The 24,705-nt window shown below is 40.4% G+C and overlaps 2 protein-coding genes across 8 annotated transcripts in view; both read right to left on the bottom strand.

Annotated features, from left to right (window-relative positions):
- LOC111874794 overlaps positions 1 to 1,894 on the bottom strand; it is a 22,409-nt gene extending 20,515 nt beyond the window's left edge. Inside the window, exon 1 of the mRNA XM_023870591.2 lies at positions 1,632 to 1,894. Within this exon, the coding sequence (XP_023726359.1) occupies positions 1,632 to 1,726 (95 nt within the window). The 5' untranslated portion in view covers positions 1,727 to 1,894. The remainder of the gene's footprint in view (positions 1 to 1,631) is intronic.
- Positions 1,895 to 16,038: 14,144 nt separating this feature from the next.
- The window catches only part of LOC111874789 (zinc finger protein 608), a 187,969-nt gene continuing 179,302 nt past the window's right edge, over positions 16,039 to 24,705 (bottom strand). For all 7 annotated transcript variants that reach the window (XM_033755596.1, XM_023870580.2, XM_023870583.2 and 4 more), the window contains 2 exons: positions 18,848 to 21,654; positions 16,039 to 17,812 (listed from right to left, as the gene is read on the bottom strand). In XM_033755596.1, coding sequence (XP_033611487.1) covers positions 17,742 to 17,812; positions 18,848 to 21,654 — 2,878 coding nt within the window. In that variant the 3' untranslated portion in view covers positions 16,039 to 17,741. The remainder of the gene's footprint in view (positions 17,813 to 18,847; positions 21,655 to 24,705) is intronic.

The following is a 24,705-nucleotide window of genomic DNA, read 5'->3' as shown; positions in this document are numbered from 1 at the left end:
TTGCCCGCTTCGGTAGAACACTTTTGACTCTTCTCAGGGTTGTGCCACGGTAATAACTTGGGCAACGCGGAGACTGCACATTTAAAACTAGTCCACTGATACAAATAAATACTCTATTTTCTGCTTAATCACAATATTGTTTATTTCAGAATCAAACTATAACTTTATCGGCGAGTAGGGAGTAATGTGCCAAAGATTAATCGAGCCAAATAAATACTGTTAAATTTAGATAAACTTGGAGAGAGCAGGTAAATGACGTCTGCCTCTGGTGAATTCTAAGTGCTAAGTCCGATACGTCTGACTCTGATGAATTCTGAACACCAAGTGCTTCTGCCCACTCTATCTCCGGGAGCGTCACTTCTTACCGTATAGGACTTGAACCGACGGCCTTTCTCCCAGACAAGAATTCTCTCTAATGGCTGATTTTAACTGCCAAATCATGATACCATCAGTACAAGACAATCACATTACTAGCTTTGAGAATGAAGAGATCCAGAGATTTTGAACCCGGGACCCTACATGTGAAAGCACTTATGTCTTAGTTTAGGGCAGACAACAAACATATCCTTTTCATAATTGCCTCGACCCTCTAACGTTCACCCAAGGTCCAGGTATCAAAATAAGTTGTTCCTGTCTAAATGCGAAATGCCTGTCAACTTCTTAATGGATGGGTCTCCCTAATAAATCAGTCACTCTATTGAAATGACTAAGTGGAACACAGTGTCCATTAAAGAATATTAAAAGGTTTGGACGGTTACAGGTTGTCAGCCTTACGCGCCGGCCGCGCTTCACTCCCCAGGAAAATTATTTAATTTAATTAGAGGCTGAGTAAACCCCAGGGCCTAGTGTGGCCGGAAGGATTAGGTCAATTGGAAAAAACCCAATGACCTCATCGGGACTTGAACCCGCGACCTTCCGGCTTGTAGCATAGTACATTAACCACTACACTACTGCGTACCCACATTAAGATACAAAACATGCCAAAAATATGTAATACAATGCAGGGACAGTTCACAAAATACAGAATGCGATTTGACAAAAAAAAATTGTTCTCTCAGCACACTTTTGACAAACACTACAAGCAAGCAAGGAACTGCAGTGAAGGCTAGCTACACCATATGGATATTAAGCGAAATAGCAGCATAATGGATGGCGTTAAAAACTCTCATAGACAATTTTAGGAAATTTAATATAAGTTACTACCATCATTATGACAACATAGAAACCATCAAACAGATTCACACATATTCAAGGCAAATACATGTCCTCCATATGCCACAAACTATCCTTAAGAGATATCAGAAAGCACAGCACTATACATGAAATAATCATTAAAAGCTTAAATCATAACATTAATGTATATAAGCCAACACTGAGAGATTATCTCATGTCGTTCATAAATTAAACAGAGAAAATGTTGTATAAATTTATGTAATTAACATGAACAATGTGAAAATAATCCTAGAAAATGACCTACGGGTTATACAAATGGTTTCATAGAAACACCTTGTGGCAAGAACATCATCGGAATGTTCCGTCCACAAAATAGGGTCCTCTACAGATTATACCACATTTTATAAAACGTCCATCACAAATTAAAATAGAACTACAACCTGCTAAAATAGTATTACCTAATACTGCAGTCTTCCAATCCATCAAACAACGCCGAAGCAAGAAACACTTCCTTCGCACAAAATGTTTTCGGGCTCCCACAAACATCAGTCATTGTTGAGTGAGCAATATAATATAGACTTGCAGGTTATATTACAATATTACTGTTGTTCTTGACTCACATTACCGAATACATATACGATATACCTGCTGTAACACCAAGAGCATTCCTCTTACTGGGGTAACTAGCTACGCTAGCTACCCTAGCTACCACCCCCGTGTAACTCCCATGTTATTGTTCGGCAACATGGCCGCCATGACACCTCGCTGAAACGCTACTCCCATCTATGTTCAGCTTACATGACTAAATTAGAAATGACCTCCAGGGCCGAGAGCGCAATCGGTAAGAAAGTATGCTACCTTAGCAACTAGTTTGAGTGCTCCCCCCTTTACACCTCAGAATGCTTTTTTCGCTACTAGCAATAAATACTTTTAGATCTCTTGTACTGCAGTCTCTCTTTCCTTCTGGCGTTCCCACTAAAAACCTATATGCATTCCTATTCCTCGCCTCCCCATTCATACTACATGCCCTGCCAACCTCATCCTCCTCGACTAGTGATATTGAACACAGTTCAAAGTATTCATTTCCCCACCAACCTATTACCATTTTTGAACTTTCTTCGATATCACTAGTCGAGGAGGATGAGGTTGGCAGGGCATATAGCACGAATGGTGAGGCGAGGACTGCATATAAGATATTAGTGGGAACGCCAGAAGGAAAGACACTACTTGGAAGACGAAGGTGTAGGTGGGTGGACAATATTAAAATGTATCCTAGAGAGATAGGTTGGTATAGATTGGATTGGACTGATCTGGCTAAGGATAGGGACCAGTGGAGGGCTCTTGTGAACAGAGTAATGAACCTTTGGGTTCTACAAAAGACTGGAAAATTCTTGAGTGGCTGCACAATTGACAGCTTCTCAAGAAGGGCTCAGCTCCATAAGTAAGTTTAATGTCACTTCACCCATATCCTTTGGGTTGGATCTGAGTGAAGTTCTATTAAACTTTGTCCCCCACCCTTTCCAAAAAAAAGTAAAAGCGGAATAAGAGCCTCTGCAGCTCTGGAGTACACGAGATTAGGTTGCAAATTAATTATCTGGAGAAAGTTTGTCACCAGGCCTGGAAAGTCATAACCTTTCTTTCACATGAAACACGAAAAAGCAACCAAAAGCACTGAACATCGTGAACTGTAACATACATGGAATACTTGTAATTAGGAAAGCTGAAGGTGGGGAAACTTGAAAGAAAATTATGTTTCAATCAGAGATACATATATTAAGACTAATAATTTCCTCATAACTTACACTTGAAAGCCACAAAGAACACAGTTTTCCGGTTACATTTAAGTATTATAAATCATATATTGTAAGAAACAATACTCATGTTCCCATTTATTATTTTCATTAGAATGATGGAATTCGAGAATGTGAAATGCACCCTTGTCAACAAGATTAAGAGTGCGTTTAATGATAGAAAATCTGATGTATTCATCTTCACCAGTTCAGTACTGGGCAGAATAATATGGCGGAAAAAATAACATATCTTAAAGAAATATAATGAATACTGAAAATCTGGTATCTGTTCACGTTCCAGTTCAGTAATGGAAAGGTTTACATAGCAAAAGTAACACATCTTACAAAAGAATGTAATGAATACTGACAATCTGGTATATATTCATCTTCCAGTTCAGTATTGAATACGATTATATAGCAAAAATTAATAATATATGTTAAAGAAATGCAATTACTATTGAAAATCTTATGTTCATGTTCACCAGTCCAGTACAGGTAGCATTATATGGTAAAAGCAAGAGAAGGAATACACCTGTAACAACAGAAGTGAATAACAATGTAATGAAAATGAAATAGGTAAAAAAATTAAATAAATAGTGTTACCCACATTCAATCCTGATACTGATTCTGCTTCTCAGAGTTTCACACTAAGGTGGATAACCTGAACTTTGCAAGTCAGTCATGAAGTATTGCTTCTTCAATCTTACTTACACATAAAGAAGACCCATGTGTGTCAGAAAACAATTTCCCATACACTCAATTGAAATAATTTCTTGATGATAAAGGCCAGAATGAACGCTGACCCAGTGAAGTTCTAATATTCTGAGACAAAGGAAACATGTTTGCACAGAGGCGAAGAGTTGGAGCTCAAGTTCAAAATAAGTTTCATGTATGTAATCGAACTGTGGTTGACCATGTTATCATTCACTGCAACATGTTTGCAAAGCAGGAAAGAGATGCAGCTCTAGTTCAAAGTAGGTTTCTTGTGCGTATCTAAACTGTGGATGACTATGTTATCATTCGCTGCACAGTAGTTTCTGTTGCTGCACTGCAACTGCTTGTCACCAGGGATACTTTCTCCAACTTACGAAACATTTAAAGATGCTCATGTGAGTAGCTGGCTTACATATTCTTCCAGTACTTTCATAACCACTCTCTGTCAATTTCCAGGGCTGGTATGGGCAGGACATTACAAAGCAAAAATGAAGAAGCATTACTTTCATAATGACTTACCGATGTGACATTATCTTCATCTTCCTCTCTGTGGCCCTCTGCCTGGCTGCTTCAGTCAACCTGTTTTTTCGCTTACACCACCAAGGAATGTAAATTCGTGTGAGACATCTCACAATACTATGCACTATTCGTTGGTGGTGAAGCGAACAGCCAGAACACCTAATCCACTCGAAGTCAATGGTGCTCTTGATGGCAGCTGTGATATGCTGCTCCACTGAATTCAAGTGGGCAGCCTCTGCCATTATAGACTCCATCAGAGTTACAGCAGTACCAACAGTCGCCACAAGCTTCTCAGAAGGATATGTGAGAGACTGTTCTGTATCACTGCACTCCTTGAAATATATGAAGACACTGGCTGATAGCAGCACTTCAGATGTCTTGCATGCATCACAGCTGACACCACGAAGCACCTGTCTGGCAATGAAACCACTGATGTAAGCTACTGAGAACACTTCCATGTCACCAGCAGGTACTGCAGGACTCATGTCCATCTGTACTGCTGAGCAACATGGAAACTCTCAGGCACACCAGCAGGGGTATCCTTGTCATGACCTGTGGAAGGATTTCGTGATGCACCTTCACGTGCCCTGAAAAGCGATTGTAGATTATCCAGAAGAGTAGCACCATCATCCTCGCAATTAGTTTCCCCCAGTCCTCTAAATTCAATGCCACTGATGATGCTAGTCTTCAGGGCATCTACAAACTGTCCCACAGTTGGGTTATTGTTCGAACCACAATTCAAACGAATAGCTCCAAATGTGTTCTCCAGGGGGTCCTGATTCAGGTTTTTGGTGTGAAGGTACTAAAAACCCGCCTCTTTCAGTGTCCTCCACACATGCTGGGCAGCAGTGATGTCAATCAGCCACCCATTCTGTGAAGGAGGAGGATGAAGAAAGGCAGGTTTACCATCCTTGAGGAAGATCCAACTCTTTACCCCATACTTGCCTTTTTCCAGAGCTCTATATGGGGACTGTTGTCACTGAGTGGGAAACGCAGTGTTTTCCCTCAGCCAACACTTGTTCCACCATTGAAACTATCGAAGAAGTTGTCAACCTCCTCAACAAACACAGCTGTTGCCATGTACTCGCTCCTGCACCCACCTGAATGGGGGGGGGGAACAGAAGTTAGTGTGCCTCTTTACCAGGTGAATTAGTTTCTCTACATTGGAAAATAACACATTACTTTACAAAGGACTAACATTATACAAAACTTGTTCATTTCATTACATGATTCCTCATATTAAAATCATTCATTCATTTATTTACTTTCCATTAATCCTTACACAACTGGAAGAACAGTGGATATAGTAATAGTCAAAGACAACAGGACAAGTCCCATCAATGATATAAATAAAAAATTTTTATATTTAACCCATAACAATTACACATATTATCAAAGAGAAATCACAGTGAGTAAATCATTAACACAGTTTTCAAATATATATGTGAAAGAATGCAGCACAATAATGACACAAGACTACAATAATGAAACATAAAAGTATACTACTAGGCATCCAGCATATAACAGACCAAGATCATTAATTAATATTGGAGTTGAATTATTCCTCCAATGAGTAAAATAGGTATCTATCTTTCACATAGGATTTTATTAATGCATTGGCCTTACCAACTATTCCATAAAATTCTACAGTGCATACAATCAAGTGCGCGCCGCGGCTGCAATTTGCCGTGAGTCATACCACCGCAGAACGGATGCAACTCCTCCCCGCGACTGCAGTGCCGTTCCCCGATAGCGTGAGTGTAGTGGTGTCGCTGAGTCTCCGTCCATCAGTTGGTTTACATGCACACATTTATAAGAATACAGTAAAAAGATAACTTACCGTGGTTTATAACAGGTGCTGAAAGTGACCTCCTTCTGCTTGCAAACATGCCGCGCATCTCACAAATAAATTACGCGACACTCTCTGCAGTTCGTCGACGGTAATTGAATGAATTACGCGTGTAATTTCATTTTGAAGACTATCAATGCTGCGGGGATTATTTTTGTAGACTTTTTGCTTCAGGTTGCCCCAAAGATAATAATCAGAAATACTGAGATCTGGGGATCTGGGAGGCCACAGTCCTCTACTGACAATTCTGTCTTCAAACACTTCCTGTATTGCGACCATGGATGCATTAGCCGTATGTGCTGTAGCGTTGTCCTGCTGAAAATACCCGTATTGTCTTTCTTCGGCATTCAACTGATCGAAGAAGGGATTCAGTATGTCATTAATGTACCGATCAGAGTTCACGGTATCGTGGAAAAATATGGGGCCAATGATTCGCCGCGGGCTTACAGCACACCACACACCCACCTTTTCACTATGTAATGGCACTTGCTGTATAGCGTGAGGATTTTCATTGCTCCATATTCTTACGTTTTGTGCATTGACGTGGCCACCAACGTGGAACCACGCTTCATCAGTCATGAATAGAAGCTGAGGATCCACTATTCCATCGTGTACATTTTGCAGCAGCCAGTTGCAAAAACGAATTCTTGCTGCATGATCTGGTTCTTTCAGCTCATGCACAACTGTTACTTTATACGGGCGAAATTTGATTAACTTTGTGGCTGTGCGAGCAGATCCTAGCGAAACACCAGTTTCCTGTGCTAAGCGTCTTAACGATTTTCGAGGACTGATCTGTAATCTTGCCTGAATATCCTTAACCTTTTCTTCAGTCAGCACAGTTCTCTTCGATTGCTTCTTCTTGTCACTCACTGAACCTGTGGCCCGCCACTTTTTCAGAAGCCTGTTTACACACGACTTTGTGGGAACTGGCGAGTCAGGATATTTCTGACGAAACCTACGTGCGAATTTTCTGTAAATGTTTTTCCTTGCAATAGTTTCGACAATAAACACACGCTGTTTAATAGTGAACTTCATTTCCACCGTCTGTCGACAGCTGTAAACATTCCACTCCACTTCCACAGCAAGACAAAGACTGACTGTTTAATGCAACCTCGGGTTCCGATTATGCAACCATCGGCGTAGGAGCACTGCAGTCGCGGGGAGGAGTTGCATCCGTTCTGCGGTGGTATGACTCACGGCAAATTGCAGCCGCGGCGCGCACTTGATTGTACGCACTGTACTTTAGACAGAGAAATAGACAGACAGATATTGACACAGTCAAAGGTTTTCTTCAAATCACGGAAAATTACGATGAACATTATTGGTATTGATGTTGTCCAGCTATTGTTCGAAAATAATTATTAAAAGAATCTGTAATAACATCATGATTATCAGTTAACTTCCCATCAATGTTTAAAAACTGTATACCTGCATTATTAATTTTTCTACCTGTGTCTGACTTTATAATGTCCAAGTGGTTATCATTTTGTTGCTAGGATTAGAAATTAAATGATTATAATGAAGATTTTTTGCTCCTTTAATAACACTGGCCAAAATATTACAGTACGTTTTATAATAATATTTCAGATCTGCCTCATACCGTGCTGAATCCCTGGGAAAATAGACACTGGAAGACATGCACCCTGGTGCAAAACAGGTTTTTCTTCTTCCCATTTATACTGCAAGAAACAATACAAAAATTATAACAGAATGACAGTACACTCTCACTTTCTTAAGATTCTACGGTCCTTCTTTAGGCTACACCGAAAGATGCTTAAAATACAGAAATACGATTTGGATGAAGTATCATAGTAACAGTGACTCCATGTTTGCTTCTAATTTCACTGGGCGTAGTAAGCATAATCCACATACATAAGTAACACACAGATGTAAATTCATGCGTAAATGTCGACTCTCGTTTCATAACATCAAATCAAAGTCCCTACTTACTAATTAATCTAATTAATTGCACGACATACCTCAAGGGAATATATTTAACTTCAGACCCTACGCAGTTTTACTGAACCACCGACCAAAACCTTCAACGGAAATTTAAGAACTTCTGATTGGCTCACACTTATGCGATTCGATTGAATGCGAAAGGTGTATAATGAACGATTCCAGTCATTTCCAGACTACCTAGTTTATTTTGATAAACATACATGAGTGTTCTGCATATTTCCCTCTCATCTATGGGTGTTTCAACCCCCTGTTCAAGATCGTGGGTACTAAATGGTCGCCAACACCGAGAGCACAATCGATAAGAAAGTATGCTATCATACCACTTCCTTTTGGGTTCTCCCCCAACCAGGTGTTCGAGGTATATCATTTATAAGTATGCTGTAAAATGCTTTTTGGCTTCCCTCAATATTAATTAATTAATTTGTGGTATGACCAGTATTACAGGTCTCTGACCTCAAAATTCGTCTATATCAAGAGCATTAGACCTTCAGTAATCAATTTTTGCCAATTAAATATAATCAATTATTTATTTATTTATTTGTTTACATATAATGATGTCGTATTTCAGAATATGTAGTGTCGATTTATGATAATAGCCTCAAGGATAGTAAATAATGAATTGGAAACATGTGGAAATAAGTGGACGTGGGTTTTATTTTAGCTCACTGTATCGACATCTGCCTCAATGGACTGTAGAAATCCATGAAAACCATCAGTTAGGGTGGTCCTATCCAAAATTCGAAAGGGACACATCTCAAATACAAGTCGGAAGCAAAACGCCATGGAGGCGTCTGGAGCAATGGACTTATATTTCCACCATTCATGACCTCGACACTATATGGAAGTTAGTGGCCAGCTTCATGCTCTGGTTGCTTTAATTCAGGTGAAAGATCTCCGGGTATTGAATTGGAGGCTGGGTAGGCCACAGAGTAACCGGTCAGAAGGCCGAGCGATTATTGATTATTGACAAACATTGTCATTATTCAGTGCTGTATGGAGTGTCCCATATATCAGTGCAAAGCCTTGCATCTTGTATTGTATGAACAAAATATGAAAAATTGTCCCTATATACATAGTTCGGGCGCTTCATAGCAGAGGTACAAGCAAATTCAACTTTCGCTTGCCCGTAATGTTAATAATAACACATAAAGGTTTGCAGGAACACGTCTATTGCAAATAATCATCACTGCAAGGAGCAAAAAGAAAAAAAAATACACCACCTTTTCACAAATTAAAAATACCTTAACATTATACAGTAATAATAAATTGTCGAATTTCTACCTCATATTTATATGGTGCGTAGTGTGACGGTTAAAGATGCATCTTATAAATACTGTTAGTGTTGAATTCTAGGATGAGAGACCGATGAGGTTTCGAAAGGATTTGGAGGGAAGCTGCTGTTCCCTAACCAGGTAATATCCTAGCATCTGTTTGGAAGGCCGGACGAAAAAACACAAGAAACCCTCGGTCAAGTTAGTTGGTGTCCCAGCCGAGAAACACACCAAGCACGTACCGATTAAGAATATACAGCGTTTACACCACAGCCCGTTCGATCCTTGATCTGATCAACCAGGTATTTACTCTGAGAGCGAAATAATAATACATCTCCTCAGTTACTTGACCCTTCCTGTTAGGCCCATTTTTCTTGTTACGCACTTTTCAGAATCATACATAACCTATACTGAAAGCCGGAACACTTCGTTACTAGGCAACAACTCGGTAAACAAGTTCCCGCGTAACAGTAGGAGAACTACAGTTTCTACGCAACGGCGAGGTAAACACACGTCTATAGCAACATTGGAATTGCTAGCAAAAGCTGTTTTAGATTTGATCTGCCCCGAGGTTATTTATTATTTATTATTTTGGAGGGGGTGGGTTTCCCCATGCACTACTTGGTAATCTGTTTGCGTCCCCCTTTAATTATTCTACTATAGTTAAGAAGATTGCATGTAATGACAGAATTATTGCTCTGAAGTTAAAGGCGGAACCGGTAGATATACTGATTATGCAAGTGTACATGCCAACATCAGAGTATGAAGATGAAGTGGAAAAAGTGTATGACACAATTGAAGAAATTCTTCAGGAAGATGGAAGAGGAGACACAAACAGCATCATATTGGGAGACTGGAACAGCATTGTTGGAGATGAACCATATCAGAATATTGTTGGATCACATGGACTAGGAAGACGGAATCAAGAGGTCAAATTGCTTATTGACTTTTGTGAACGAAATGGATTGATTGTTACCAACACTTGGTTCAAGAAGCCAAAGAGAAGAATTTACACATGGAAGGCACCTGGGGATTGGAAGAGGCATCAGCTGGACTACATCCTTGTGAAACATCGATTCAGAAACAGTGTGAAGGATGTGAAGACGCTTCCTGGGGCAGATATTGACTCTGACCACAACTTGCTGGTTGCCAAGTTCCGAACCAGGTTGAAGAAAATTATAGGATTTCGAAAGCGCAGACCCAGATGGGATTTGGAGAAGTTATATGCTCAAAGACAAAGCGTGCAAGAGACTCTAGAAGAGAAACTCGGTGCAATTGAAGGTGAAAGCGGAAATGCTGAAGCGCAGTGGAACGATATAAAAGAATGCATGTTAGATACTATCAGTGATTTGGTAGGTAAAGTTGAGAAGATAGCAAGAAAACCATGGGTTACACAGGAGATGATGAGTAAAATGGAGGAGCGAAGGAAATGGAAGAATGTCAACAATGAAGAAGGCAGGAGGAAATACAGGAGACTGAGGAATGAATTGAAAAGAGCCACGGACAGGGCCAAAAAGGAATATCTTGAGAAGATATGTAATGAGATTATGGAATTTCAAAGAACAGGCCGTTATGATTTGATGTACATGAAGACAAAAGAACTAGGATGGAAAGAGAATCATGGGATTCAAAATGTTGGCATCGAAGACTCCCAGGGGAATAGAATAGTAGATCAGAGGCAAGTGCTGAAAATTTGGGAAAATTATATTTCAGAACTATATGATCGACCTAATCGGCCAGAAACCTTAGAAGTTGAACCGGAAGAAGAAGTAGATACAGACGAGAAAGGACCATATATTTTACAAAGTGAGGTGGAAAAAGCTATCAAGGAAATGAGGAAGGGAAAGGCTACAGGAGATGATGATGTACCTGGAGATGTGCTCAAGTTACTGGGAGAAGGTGGTTTGAAAACACTGACAAAACTAATGAACACCATATATGAAAGTGGAGAGTGGCCCAAGGACTTTACAGAAGTTACAATGATTGCCTTAAAGAAAAAGACAAAAGCTACAAAATGCAGCGACCATCGCACAATAAGTCTTATTGCACATACAGCAAAGATAATAGCAAAGATACTTAAAAGAAGAATTGAAAGGAAAATAGAGGATGTACTTGGAGAAGATCAGTTTGGATTTAGAAGAGGAAAAGGAACCAGGGATGCAATTGGGATGATGAGAATTATAGCGGAACGAACTTTGGAGATAGATGAAGAACTGTGTGTTTGCTTCATAGACTGGCAGAAGGCATTTGACCGGGTAAACTGGACCAAATTAATGCAGATCCTGAAAGAAACAGGTATCGATTGGCATGAAAGAAGATTGATTAGCAAATTGTACATGGATCAGAAAGTTAGAGTACGACTGGACAGGGGGGAGACAGGAAGTGTGCAGATTGGAAGAGGAGTTCGACAAGGATGCTGTTTATCACCAATTCTGTTCAACTTGTACAGCGAATGCCTTACCAAGGAAGCTCTGGATGGGCTCGGAGACTTCAAAGTAGGAGGGCAAATTATTCAAACTGTGAAATATGCAGATGACCTTGTGTTAATGGCTAAGGAAGAAACTGTGCTACAGGGCATGATTGATAGACTAATTGAAACTGGAAGGTGCTATGGCATGGAAATGAATGTGGAGAAAACAACAGCACAGTGTGGGAACTTGGTTTAGTGTATCATGCAGTGAAACACAACTTAAGTTATTCCAGTCTGGACTGCGGAAATAAACTCGTGTCCCATATTTTCAGTGATTCCGCGATTGCTTCCAAACTTTCATGTGGATGCACTAAAGCGGAAATGATAGTGAAGTACGTTATTGCTCCTAAAAGTGTAAATGACGTGTCTATTTTAAGATGTCCAGAAAATACTTCAAATTTTTTTTTGTTGGCAACAGAAGCAACTGAAAAATGTTCCCTGCTTGCATCCGGTACTTAGACCCTTTAAAGGGAGTGCAGAATAAACTTCTAGATTTTGTTGAAAGTGCTGAGGAAACGTCTATGGCAATTACTGGTTTGGTGCTGCAGAGCTTAGAAAAGCACAACTTGGATGTAAATTATGTGTCTTCTTATTGTGCAGACAATGCCAATGTGAACTATGGAAAAACACATTTTGTATATCAGTTGCTGCGAAGTAAAAACCCAAATTTACTGAAAGCTAATTGCTCTAATCATGTCATACATAACACAATTAAGTTTGCAATTGACAGATTAGATGTTGATGTTGACAGTGTAGTCTTAAAGATATATAATCACTTCTCTGTCTCTGCCAAAAGAAGAGAAGGGTTAAAATCATTCTTTGAATTTCTGAATTTGGAGTGGGCTCAGATTTTGAGGCATGTTCCAACTAGGTGGCTGTCATTAACACCAGCCATTTCTCGACTGCTTCAGAACTGGGAAGCAATGAGAAGTTACTTCAATAGTATTCCCAACTGTCCAAAATTATCTAACATTTTCATGAAAGATGACTCAGAAGAAGCAGTGTTGCCTGAAATATACTTTAATTTCTTAAGTAATATTGGAAGTCAGCTGGAAATGGTAGATAAAACACTGGAAAGGTCTGACTTAAGTGTACTAGAGACTTACAAACAAATGAAACTTCTCAGTTCTAAAATCCAGTAGAGAAGGAAAGAAAACTTTTTTGGTAGCAAAGCAAAAGAACTCATTAATGGATTGTCTATGCCATTACAGAAAAAGGTTACTGAAGACCTGAACAGCTTTGATAGCAATATGCTTCAGTATCTGCAAAAAAGATATGATGTGACAGATGACAGTCCCCATGCATCCCTTGCAGGATTTTCTCTACAGGAAGGGATTGAGTTCAAAGATTTTGAAAAAGCCATAGAAGTGTTTCAGCTAAGTGAAAATGTTTGCATTGATGACCCGTAGAAGGAGTTCAGCAGCCATCAAGATTACCTCTGTAATAGTGTGAACAGATAAGGTGATTATGTAGCAAACTGGCTTACATTTTTTTCTTCAGTACCTGAGCATGATGTACCAAATATTTCCAAAGTGGTAGGATTTCTGTTTAGCGTCCTTGGCTCAAATGCTTTTGTGAAGCGAATCTTTTCATTCATGAAAAGTAAGTGGAGTGACACAAGAAACAGATTTAATCAAGGCAGAACTCCAGGTGACAGTGAACTATGAAAGCAAATCCTGTTCAAATTTTATAAATTTTCGAAGGGTGATTTTCAATTATTAAAAAGTGCTAAGAGTTCAGTGAAATACAATTAACAGAATCTCATCGACCAGCCTTGAAAGTTATAAATATGTAGTATTTAATATTTGTGTGTTCTACAAATGTGCTAGGTCATATTTTGTGCATTCTATAAATATGTAATAGGGCTACCTAATATTTGTTTTGTTCTGCAAATGTGTAGTAGGCCTATGTAATACAGATGTGTAGTAGCATTTTGTAAGTTATGTAGTATGTTGATTATGTATATTTTATAGCCTATTAGTTGTGAAAAATGTCGTTATAAACAAGCAACGAGACATCACTCATTTTTTTATTTTACAAAATCTGGTAACCCTAAATGGGACAGTCTAGACAAAAATAATTCTCAAAAAGACAATAAACACTAGTGTGTCAACATTTTTGTTTAATGGCTGCTGGTGGTAACGCTACAGGCAGGCATACAAGGAATGCTGGTACTAGTTCCTGCATTGCATCATCGTTCAATACTGACCCATTTCGTGTTTGAGTTTTTACACTAACAAATACACTTTAATTTCAATGTAGTTCAAATATAGTTTAAAACGTGACATTAAAAGGATAACAATTAAAATGAAAATTAGAATTAAATAGCGATTAATATATTTATAATGTAAGCGGAGTTGGTTGAGGCACTGTGCTACAAGCCGGAATGTTGCAGGCTCAAGTTCCGATGAGGTCAGTGGATTTCTTTCCAATTGACTAATCCTTCCAGCCACACTATGGCCCTTGGATCAACTCAGCCTCTCACAGAAAGGAGTACCAGGAATGTTCTTGGCGAAAAGGGCAGCCGGCACGTAGGGCTGACAACCTTGCCGCCATCTATGAGCCGATTGTCTAGAAAATGTGGGAACCTCAACATTTCACAACCCTAGTGCCCACCACGGCCTATTACAGGAATAACTTGATTTTTTACTTACTTATATTATAAGCCTTATTTAACAGTGAGAAAACATTTATTTACTGATTTTACTCTTTTGTGGTAGTTAACTGCTGCTGCTGATGTTGTGTTCTTATGCGGTTACATCATGTGGATGTAGGCAATGCTGTCGAAGTTTTGCAGTGCATGCTGCTTCCACCTACAGGGTTTAAGTATATAGGATGGGTGTGTATGTCTATGTATAGTCATGCTTGAGGAGGGTGAGTTGGGGCCTTGGCCTGGGTTTATAGGGACAGTGGACTGAAAAACTCTGCAGCCAGCCTTTCAAGGGCCACAGAGTACACAAAAATCCCCACCTGCAACTCATGTTCCCAAGCAGTCACCCATCCAAGTGCTGCCCATGCATAACGCTGCTCCCTTTCTATGCTGTTGTTTTCCTCTGTCTTCCAGGTGAATTCAGTCACTTCTGCCTCAAAGCTAACAAGGCCCTGAAGGGGTGTGAATGGCTAGGAAGGGTCCCACAAACAGAACCTGACTGGAATCTGAGCCTTTCAGCTCAAGAATTACTTGCTGGGGTCAGCGTTTATATGGTAAATAATTAAGGAAAAAAGCATAAAGGAAGTATGTATCAATCAGTAGTGAAACTTGCAGTATCAAAGTGCCATAGCCTGGATCTGTGTAAAGGAATGGGCCTATTTTAGCACCTTGATACTGCGATGCACAGAAACCTGGATCACAGGTGTTCCATCATAGCCAATAAAGGTTAATGTCACATATTTGATAACAAAAACAAATCCAAACATACTTTCTACACAGTGCTGACAAACTCACAAATATTGAATCTTTAGCAGATCTGTTATGCTGTGAGGCAGCTACTCCCTTTGCAAGAATTTTGGATGAAATCCATTTATAAACAACTAGGCACAACTATCAACTGTACACAATTCACCTACTTTTCCTTCTCATAATCATTACAAAACTTAGGGACTTCATATACAATATCTTTCTCTGTGGTCTGTTTGAATCCTAAGTTTTTAACAGGAGCCATTAAAGTTAACTTATATTATTAGATCTATAATAAATGTTCTCATTAAGAACTTATGCTGAAGGCAATATTTTTACATAAGAGGCAGGAGGACAGACGAAATTATATGATGAGTCATAATTTGCACTATTCATATAATTATGGTGATCAAATAAAAGTGATGGGTGGGACATGTAGCACACACAGGGAGACAGGTATATGTATAAGAAACTGTAACCTGAAAACTTCAAAGGGAGACACCAATGGAAGACCCAGCTATAGATCAGACGATAAAATCGAAATTGATTTGAAAGCAATAGGGAGCATATGGAATGTATTCAACTGTCTCAGGCTGGGTTAATTGTTGGGCTTTAGTGAACGTAGTAAAGGACTTCTGGGTTCCACAAAAGGCGGTTAATTTCTTGCTCAGCTGAGAAACTAGCAGTTGTTCAAGAATGACACTGCTCAATATCAGTTAATTGCTTCACTGGGGTGGTTAGTCAGTTCATGTAAATATGGTCCATAGATTTTTACAAAATACTATGGTGGCTTCATATCTGTTGCAGCCAGTGTTGCACTAAATAATTTTGAGTTATAAATGGTGAGCTAAACAGTGCAATATTCCCCTTTGCATATAAGTAAAACAGCTGGCTCCAATGTAAGATAAACACATCAAGCATTTTAATAAGTTCTTTGCTGGAATTATCACAAACAACAACACCTAATTAAAATGTTAAGGCACGTTTTTACAAGCACTTCTTAACTGTAAAGTATTGTACACAATTTTCATTAGTCAAGACATAAATTAGGCTGCAAAATACATTTAAAAAGCAAATAATCCCTGAATATTTCTATCATTTCATGTTTATTGTTAAGAGAAACCAAAGTATCCAGATTGTCTCTCAGTCACTTCAAACTTCTCTTAAACTGTACAATTTGAACAGGAAAAGGAAGGTTAATAAGATAATCATCATCAACAAAATAACTTTCTAAAATAAATACATGCTATGTGCAGCCTGAAATCAATACAAACTTGCACCAATTAGCAATGCAATTATCACCACAGTCCACATGTGCTTAGGTCACTGGTTTCTTTCTCTCTGATACTCCAAATTGTTGTTAAATATCAGCTGCAACACATTCAATGATAACTGGAATTTTGTTGATGAAGACCACTTTCAACAGAATGGACTGACTTCATGTGAAGTGGATCACATCACTTTTTGGCCTTCTGGCTTTATTATTACAAAACTGTAATCCAATATATTATATATGTATGTCTATATATATGCGAGATCGAGATGCCAGTAGTTTTGAGTTTCCGTGTGACATTGTGTGATATAGTGCTTTACTATTCTACAAGTGTCTAAATACTGACAAGTAGATTAAGTTAGGCAAAAACAGATGGTTCTACCAGCAACAGTTTGTGTGTATATGTCATGTCCCCCAGTTAACACTTCTTTAACCTCAGTGTACTCTGGGCAGGTGGGTATTCTGCTGAACACAAAAGAGACAGGAAACTAAATTAACAACAGCAAACAATTTCTTTTGCTTTGTTATTATCCTAAGCAAATATAAGGTACAGCTATATCTCATCTCCTATATAATATAATTTGATTTGTAATTACTGTACATCACATTCCACTAAAACTGGAATGGACAGGTGATTTAAGGAAGATATTAACCAATTAATGAAATGCATCTTTCATTAACATAAATGATGATGATCATGATAATAAACATTCTGCCACTTCTCTAGTAATTCAAAAACATTAAAATTCACATGGAGCTTAAATTTCTTGCACTGTCTACATAAACTATGACTCCAAAAAGACAATGAAATGTGTCTTTACACTATATACACAAAAGATTAATATGTTTTATTATAGCTATAGATAACTGCAAAACATTCATCCAGTATGCAAGAAAATCTCAAGATTTCAACTGTGTCATTATTAACACAGAAACGCACTTGGAATGGTTCATACAATCAGGGACCTTCCGATGAGCACAAAAGCTAATGTCTGCTATGCTATAATTTGAAACAAGACATAACACATTCTTTATTAAGAAAAGAGAACTTTTCCAAGCTCTACTTCTATGGTACACTTAACTTCAGTTTCCAAAGTTTCAATCCTCATATGCAACCAACATCAGTGTTAATATTTGCATTTCATAATTATTCATTCTGAAGGAGCAACAACTGAGGATCTTGCACCATTCTACTCTTCTTCAGTATTTTGTCCAACATTTCGGAGGCCTGGCCTTCACATCACTATGTTTACACGCTATATCATCGTACATTCGCACAAGCACACGCACAATGCAGGGTTTGAGTGTTACACTAGGCGCACTTCATTTTGGTGGGTACGGATTGATGACTGTGGCGGCCACAGCCGCTGCCTGCTGGCTCGCTAGCACAGCCGCTGCAATCAAGAAACATGCACATTAGCACCGGGCGACACCCAGTCACATACTTCCTAGCACTTTATGCCATGTCTCTTTTCGACTTCATTTACATTCATTCTCAAACTGCCAAGTATCCATATTGTAAATTTCAATGTGACAATGTTGTACTGAATCAAAACGTTTTCTGCACGTGGTGGCATCTCTAATCTTCTTCATTATGTTAACTGATTTCCACTGATCGATGTGCCAATTTCATTAGACATCATGCATCCGACCAACTAACGATCTGTGCGCCAAGGTACCACAATGAAATACTTCATTTACATATTCTACTGTCTGGTTGATTAGGCACTACTTCACTATAAAAACTTTGTTGTCTTTGTATTTGATACACGACTCCCCAACCCCCCAAAAATATGTAACATCAGTGTCATTCCTAAAAGTTTACTGAAGCTTTGTCAATTGCTGTGGTGGAGTTAAAATTATTCAATGGCAGTGAATGTGTAAATAAACACATTGCCTTTGGCATAGTAACTACACTGGAAGACTAAGAAAACACTCATGCCACAAATTTAATTTTTGTTAGTAACATGGGCAGAAATGTGTCACAGATTCAATTCCCTCTATGTAAAACAAGGACACAAAGTTTTTACAGTGCTCACTAATACCATATATAATCTAATTTGGTGCTCAAAGATATACGTATTATGTACATACAAGGTTTACAAACTACTTATTAACATATTACAAACAAAATGTTGGTGCTTACTGCCACTCAATGCCATATGAGATATCACAGACTTCTCTAAAACCTATGGTACTTTACTGCAAATACAATAATTTTATATGTATTATAACAATGATATTTTTGGTAACAAAATATGACTGTTTTGCGAGCTCTCTGGAATGAGGGTGAATGAGTGAATATCGACGAGTCACCAATATGGTGTACTGTATTATACATCTGCCACGAGCCATGGCAACGACTAGCAACTACTGTAGGTTGAGGAAAACCTACACTTACTATTGTCAGGGCCGGACCATAGGCTTACCTCCATAAGGTGCAGGATACTGGCCTGCCAGAATGGGGTAACCCAACCCGACATGGGTATGATGGTGCGTGTGCACATGACGTTGGGGAGGAGGAGATCTTGTCTCCTTTCCGTCACCAGGCACCTGCTTCCCTGGAGGTGCAGTCCCTCCTGGTCCACCACCTGCCACAGAAACAGGAGGCCCTTGAGGTACACCTTGTCCTGGAGCTGTCCCTACGGGTGGACCTCCTGCTCCTGACGGTGATGCACTTGCTGAAGCAGTCTTAGGTGTGGGAGATTTGAGCGCACGTTCCTGAAGCTCGTGGATTTTGTGTGACGAATAGTACTGGTTAGCATGATGCTGCAGCAAATCCAATGCTTTGGTAGGCCCTGAAGGTGGGCGTGATAGATCTTCTGGCGCGTGGTAACGGGGTATCTGGGGGTGGAGATATGGATTTGTCCCATATCCTGGAACTAGCATGGGATTGATGCTTCGATACATGGGGTGGCCAGGATCAAATGGTAATGCACCGTAATGAGGTGACTGCATGTAACTTGGATGGATATAGGCATAAGAGGATGTTGGTGGTGGTGGCGGACCCTGTGTCTCCATTGTAGGTTTCACTCCTTCCTGTTTCACCTTATCCTCCTTCTTCTCTTCTGAAGGTTTATCTTTATGCTTGTGACTTGGGCTTGGCAATGTTGTTTTGGGGGGAGGTGCACTTGGTTTGGGTAATGGTTCTGGTTGGACTTGCGGCTCTTTACGTCGCTGCTGATCAGGATACAAATAATACCTCCGCAACTCTTCTGGTTGCTGTTGCTGCTGCTGCTGTTGCTGTTGTTGTTGTTGCTGCTGCTGCTGCTGCTGTTGTTGCTGTTGTTGACGTGAATACAGATATGGGCTCATCTGATTCTTCATTTCAATACTTTCTTTCAGTATTTGATGGTTTTCATTCTGATGCTTGTCCTTCACACCTGATACAGGTTCTACCTTCACTTTGGAAGGATTGGGTACCTGGAGTGGGCTTGGAGATGCAGGAATAGGCTTCCCATGGTCTGAGGGGCTAGGGCTCTTATCATCCTTACCAATGGGTTCTTTTCCTTTGTCTTCGGAAGGCATGACAGCAACAGGGTAACTTGGTTCCAGATTGTAAGCATAGCTTGGCATGTAGCCATATGGATAGTAGTGTGGCTGTAACAACTTCTGTTGATAGTCACCATTATTTGCACAATCTTTCTTATCCTTTTCCATGCCTTTGTTTTCTATTAGTTTTTCATTGTTCTCCTTTGGTTTACTATCCTGCTGCACAGATGGAACAAGATAGGGTGGTTGGCCATAGAACGGATATATGCCATAATGTGGCATAGAATGTGGAGAAGGTCCCTGACCTACTTCTCCCTTTTTGTCTCCATTCTGACCCTTGCTCTTCCCATCACCAACTTCAGATTCCAACACTGGAGCTGTATCATCTGATATGTCTGAATAGGCAGGGCTTTGTACATCTTCACGACCCACAGCATCCACGCCAAAAGAAGGCTGTTCAGGTTGTGGATGTGGACTGCCAGCAGGAGACTTGCGGTTCTTCTTCTTGTGGCCCTGCAATTTCTTCTTGTCGTCAGGCATAAGCGAAGCAGTTGGTTTCACCTTGAACTGAGGTGGAGGAGGCTTATTAGTTACAGGCAATTGTGAGTGTGGAAGAGGAAGGGTCTGTTGCAGCGGAAGGGCCTGAGGCTGAGGCAGTGTTTGAGGTTGAGTCTGAGGTTGTGCCTGAGGCTGTTGTAAAGAAGAAACCTGTGTCTGGGGCTGGGGTTGAGGTTGAAGCTGAGGCTGGCTTGGTGCCACAGCCACACTGACAGCTCTGATCGTTGACACTGGTGTGCTGCTGCTTGCCACGGGAGTTGTTGGTAAAATCTGCTTGTTGCTACAAAACATGCCTACAGAGAAGTCTTCAACAGGTGGTCCAAAACGAAGAACACCAGGCTTTACTACATTTTTTGTATCAGGGTTCAGAAGGGAACCTGCTGATGCAACTGGAGCTGGGACTAGTTCTGGAGGAGCAGAAGGGACTTGGTTTAAAGCCCCTGATGGCAAGTGCGGAGTTGGCGACGAAACCAACCCACTTTTGTTCAGAATTGGTTGACTTGGTTGTTCTGGAACATTCGACGGTGTGGAATGAGGTGCTGACTGAAGTCCACTTGAAGGAATCTGCAAAGGACTTTGATTCGTGATCTCATCCTTACGCTGTTGCTGTTGTTGCTGTGGTGGTTGTTGATCAGTCAACTTTTCAGGAGATTTGACTGAGAGAGCTGGGCTTGGTGCTTCAGCATTACTTTCATCATTTTCTGATAAGCTTGCAGCATCTTTTGTGTCTTCATCTTCTGCAGACCCATGTGCATGTGACTGGTGGTACTTAAGTCCATTGATATGCTTGTACTTCTTCGAACAGTTTGGTTCTGGACACTCAAGTAGCACAGGAGAGGAAGGGGGACTATTGCTTCCTGACACAGGAGTGCTTCTATTCTTTTTCGCTGCTCCAAGAGCTTCCTCGTCAGGCACTCGCCCCTTTCTTTTACTGTTAGACTCTGGCCGAGGTGGTGCAAATGGTGTAGGTGATCCAGTTCCAGCTGTTGCACCTGAACTAGATGAACCTGCACCTCCACGACGACCCTTGGCGCCACCATTTCGCAATTTGCTATGCACAGATGATCGTGTCTCTGTGAAATTACTGAGGTCCCCTCCAGGATTTGTAATGGCTGCTGCTCTGCCACGCTTCCCTCGACCCTTAGGCATCCTGGCATCCAGATCACTTGTAGGTGAATCACAGAACCTGTGGACAAATGTTATTCTTATGATTTCCATGCCTATATAAATGACTCAATCCAACATATATGCATAAAAATCAAGTTCCCTTCTACAGTGTCTTCATGAAGGACTAATTATTTCAATTTTATGTTTTTAAAACGATCTGGTCTGGCGCTGGCACACTTGCACAAACTGGCAGTTTAGTTTGACAGCATTCGCTGTGGAGATTGCATCCTATACTACACAGCAGACGGTACTGATCAGAATAGGACTGTTAACAAACACACCTCCATGCAGATGCTCCAGTTCACCCATCAATTGCTGTTATATGAGTGTAAGGGAAAGTTCCCGGACTAGGCAAAAAGAAATGCTGGCTTAACTTACTCAATTTTGGCTGCCACCTCCTTCAAAACAGTCTCCTTGGGAACGTATACGACGATCCCACGGTTTTTTTTCCTAGCTTCAAAAGCACCGTGGAAGTCATTTTCTCTTATATAGTAGAGTGCTGCTTGTGATTCGCTTTGGATGTCAGTCAGTTTCAAAACGTTGCCCCTTCAGTTTCATTTTCGGTTTGGGAAATAAACTAAATCACAGTGGGCTAAGTCCGGCAAGTAGGGAGGATGGGAACGATAACAATGTTGTTGTTAGTCACAAACTCTGTGGTTTTCAGGGACGTGTGCACGGATGCGTCATCGTCATGAAGGAGCCAGTTGTGGTTGCGCCAAAGTTCCGGTCGTTTTTGTCGCACATGTTCTCTCATGCGTCTCAAAACGTCACAGTAAAAGTCAAGAGTTAACCGTAGAGTTAGGAGGAACAAATTCACGGTGAACAGCCCCCTTCTCATCAAAAAAAAAAATGAGCATGCTCTTTGTTGAGCTCTGGACCTGGTGTGCCTTTTGCTCTTGGTGATTGTGGACTCTTCCACTGCGGTGATTGTTGCTGTTTCTGGATCGTTACCGTAAATCCAGCTTTCGTCGCCCGTTATGATCCTAGAGATGAAAGTTGGGTCCCCGTTAGCCTTCTCTTATAGCTCAACACACATATTTACGCGCCGCTGCTTTTGATCATTTGTCAAGAGTCAGGGAACAAACCTCGCGGCAATGCGGCACATGTTCACATTTTCTGTGAAGATATCATGGCAAAATCTGTAACTGACCCCAGCGGTGTCTGCGAGCTCACTGATTGTTCGGCGACAGTCTTCGTGGACGAGTTCTCGAATTTTTTCAACATCTTACTCGTATCTCGTTTTGCTGGTGCTTCATCGCCCTGAATGTTCGTCATCTTCAACTGACACTCGACCGGCCTTGAAACGTGAATGCCATTCAAAAACCGCTGTCTGACTTAAAGAATGTTCTCCAAAAGCCTCACGAATCATTTCAACGGTTTCGGTAGCGGATTTACCGAGCTTCACGCGAAACTTGATGCAGACACGTTGCTCGATTTTGCCATACATCGCAAGCAAAACGAAACACGAAGTCGAAAAAGCACTCCTATAAAAAAATGTGTGTTCAAAGCGCGATGTCAAGCGGCAGACTGATGGAACAGGCCTGCGGACATGTGGCCTTGGCCTGCCCTCTCATCTTCTTTCGCCGAGGCAGTTACAAGAATAACAGCGCGGGAACTTTCCAATAAACCTCGTAATTTGGGTCCGGAATTTATAGAGGAGAGTGTGAATGTTATGGGCACTTCTGGAAGACAACTTTATTCTCCTTCTGCAACGATTTGACTGCGATCTTAAGGAAATACCCCCCCCCCCCAATAAGATAGAGCATGGCCACAAGCTGCTAATACTATTTTGGATGACTTTAATCACCCATCTTCATGATCAAGTAATTCAGAACTGCTCCCCTACTCAATCTGGAGTAGGGTGGTCTTGGACACCATACCCTCTTAACATTATTAAGTATCATGTCTGTAACAAATGTCCTGAAAATATTGCAATCTCAAAAGTGAAATATTGTCACGTGTGTGTGTGTGTGCGCGTGTGGGGGGGTACGCGTGACGAAAATAACGGGTTCTACTTCGGATGGATGGATGGATGCATTTATTAGCACTTCGGTTACAGCATGTCGTACTTAGAGGCAACATAGCGCTGTCGCTGGTTTACACACTTTCTAGTTCACCGCTGCACACGCTGCACTGGAACCTCGAACTCAGCTAAAAACCCGCAACTAATCTTCACAATTCACTAAGGACATGCTCCATTCTCCTCCTTGTACTCTCAAGGTTCTAAAATCCTTCCCCTATAAGCACTCTGCACAGACCCCACGGAAAATACAGTCCGTATTGTTGATGACGTTACCGCGTTACCTAACACGGTCTGATACGCAGAAATGTGTTTACCGAGCCATTACCTAGGGCTCCGTGACAACAGCAGTTTGCACAATCTAACAAAAAAATAACACCATTCAAATACCACATTTAGTAACTTTTCACCGTTTGTAAATTCTTAATGCGATTGGATCGGCTTGAAGAAGTGATGGCATTTTTTCCGGTTTCTCTAAGTCACTTCAGTTGTAAACAGGCGAACAACGCGTTTGGATCCCCCAACAGAAAGCCTACTCTTGTATCCACTGGTCTAGAACAAATGCATGCTGGTTGCAAGAAATGAATAATAAGATGCTAATGCAGTTAAAGGATACAGTTTAGATGTCCACGTATTTCTCTGTAGAAAGGTATGGTAATAATGGAAGAGATACAACTCAGTTACCAATGTGATGGTATGAATTAAATATGTGGTGTTATTAACGAATTCTTTTCTATGGAAGATATGAAAGACATGGCAATTGGTAAGAGCGTGCATGAAAGGTTGCCAACAACTCTTGAATGACATAGGCGACTGTGTAACAATACCATATTTAAGCATCCTGTTCCATTAATGTATTTACTTGTATGCATATATTTCTGTCTCAAATGCAACTTATTAGCTTGTCTACACGTACTTCCCTGTTACGAAATGTTTCGGTCGTATACGACCATCTTCAGGTACATGTCTACCTTGCCAAAATTGTTCCATTACGTTAAAATTGCTTTACGTGTGTGAAAGCGAGGTTGATTATTACTTAAAATATATTTA

This window comes from Cryptotermes secundus, unplaced genomic scaffold (genome assembly GCF_002891405.2).
Source record: "Cryptotermes secundus unplaced genomic scaffold, Csec_1.0 scaffold1035, whole genome shotgun sequence".
Classification (NCBI taxonomy): domain Eukaryota; kingdom Metazoa; phylum Arthropoda; class Insecta; order Blattodea; family Kalotermitidae; genus Cryptotermes; species Cryptotermes secundus.
Note: the sequence above shows the minus strand (reverse complement) of the source record. Positions and strands in the feature narration are given on the sequence as shown.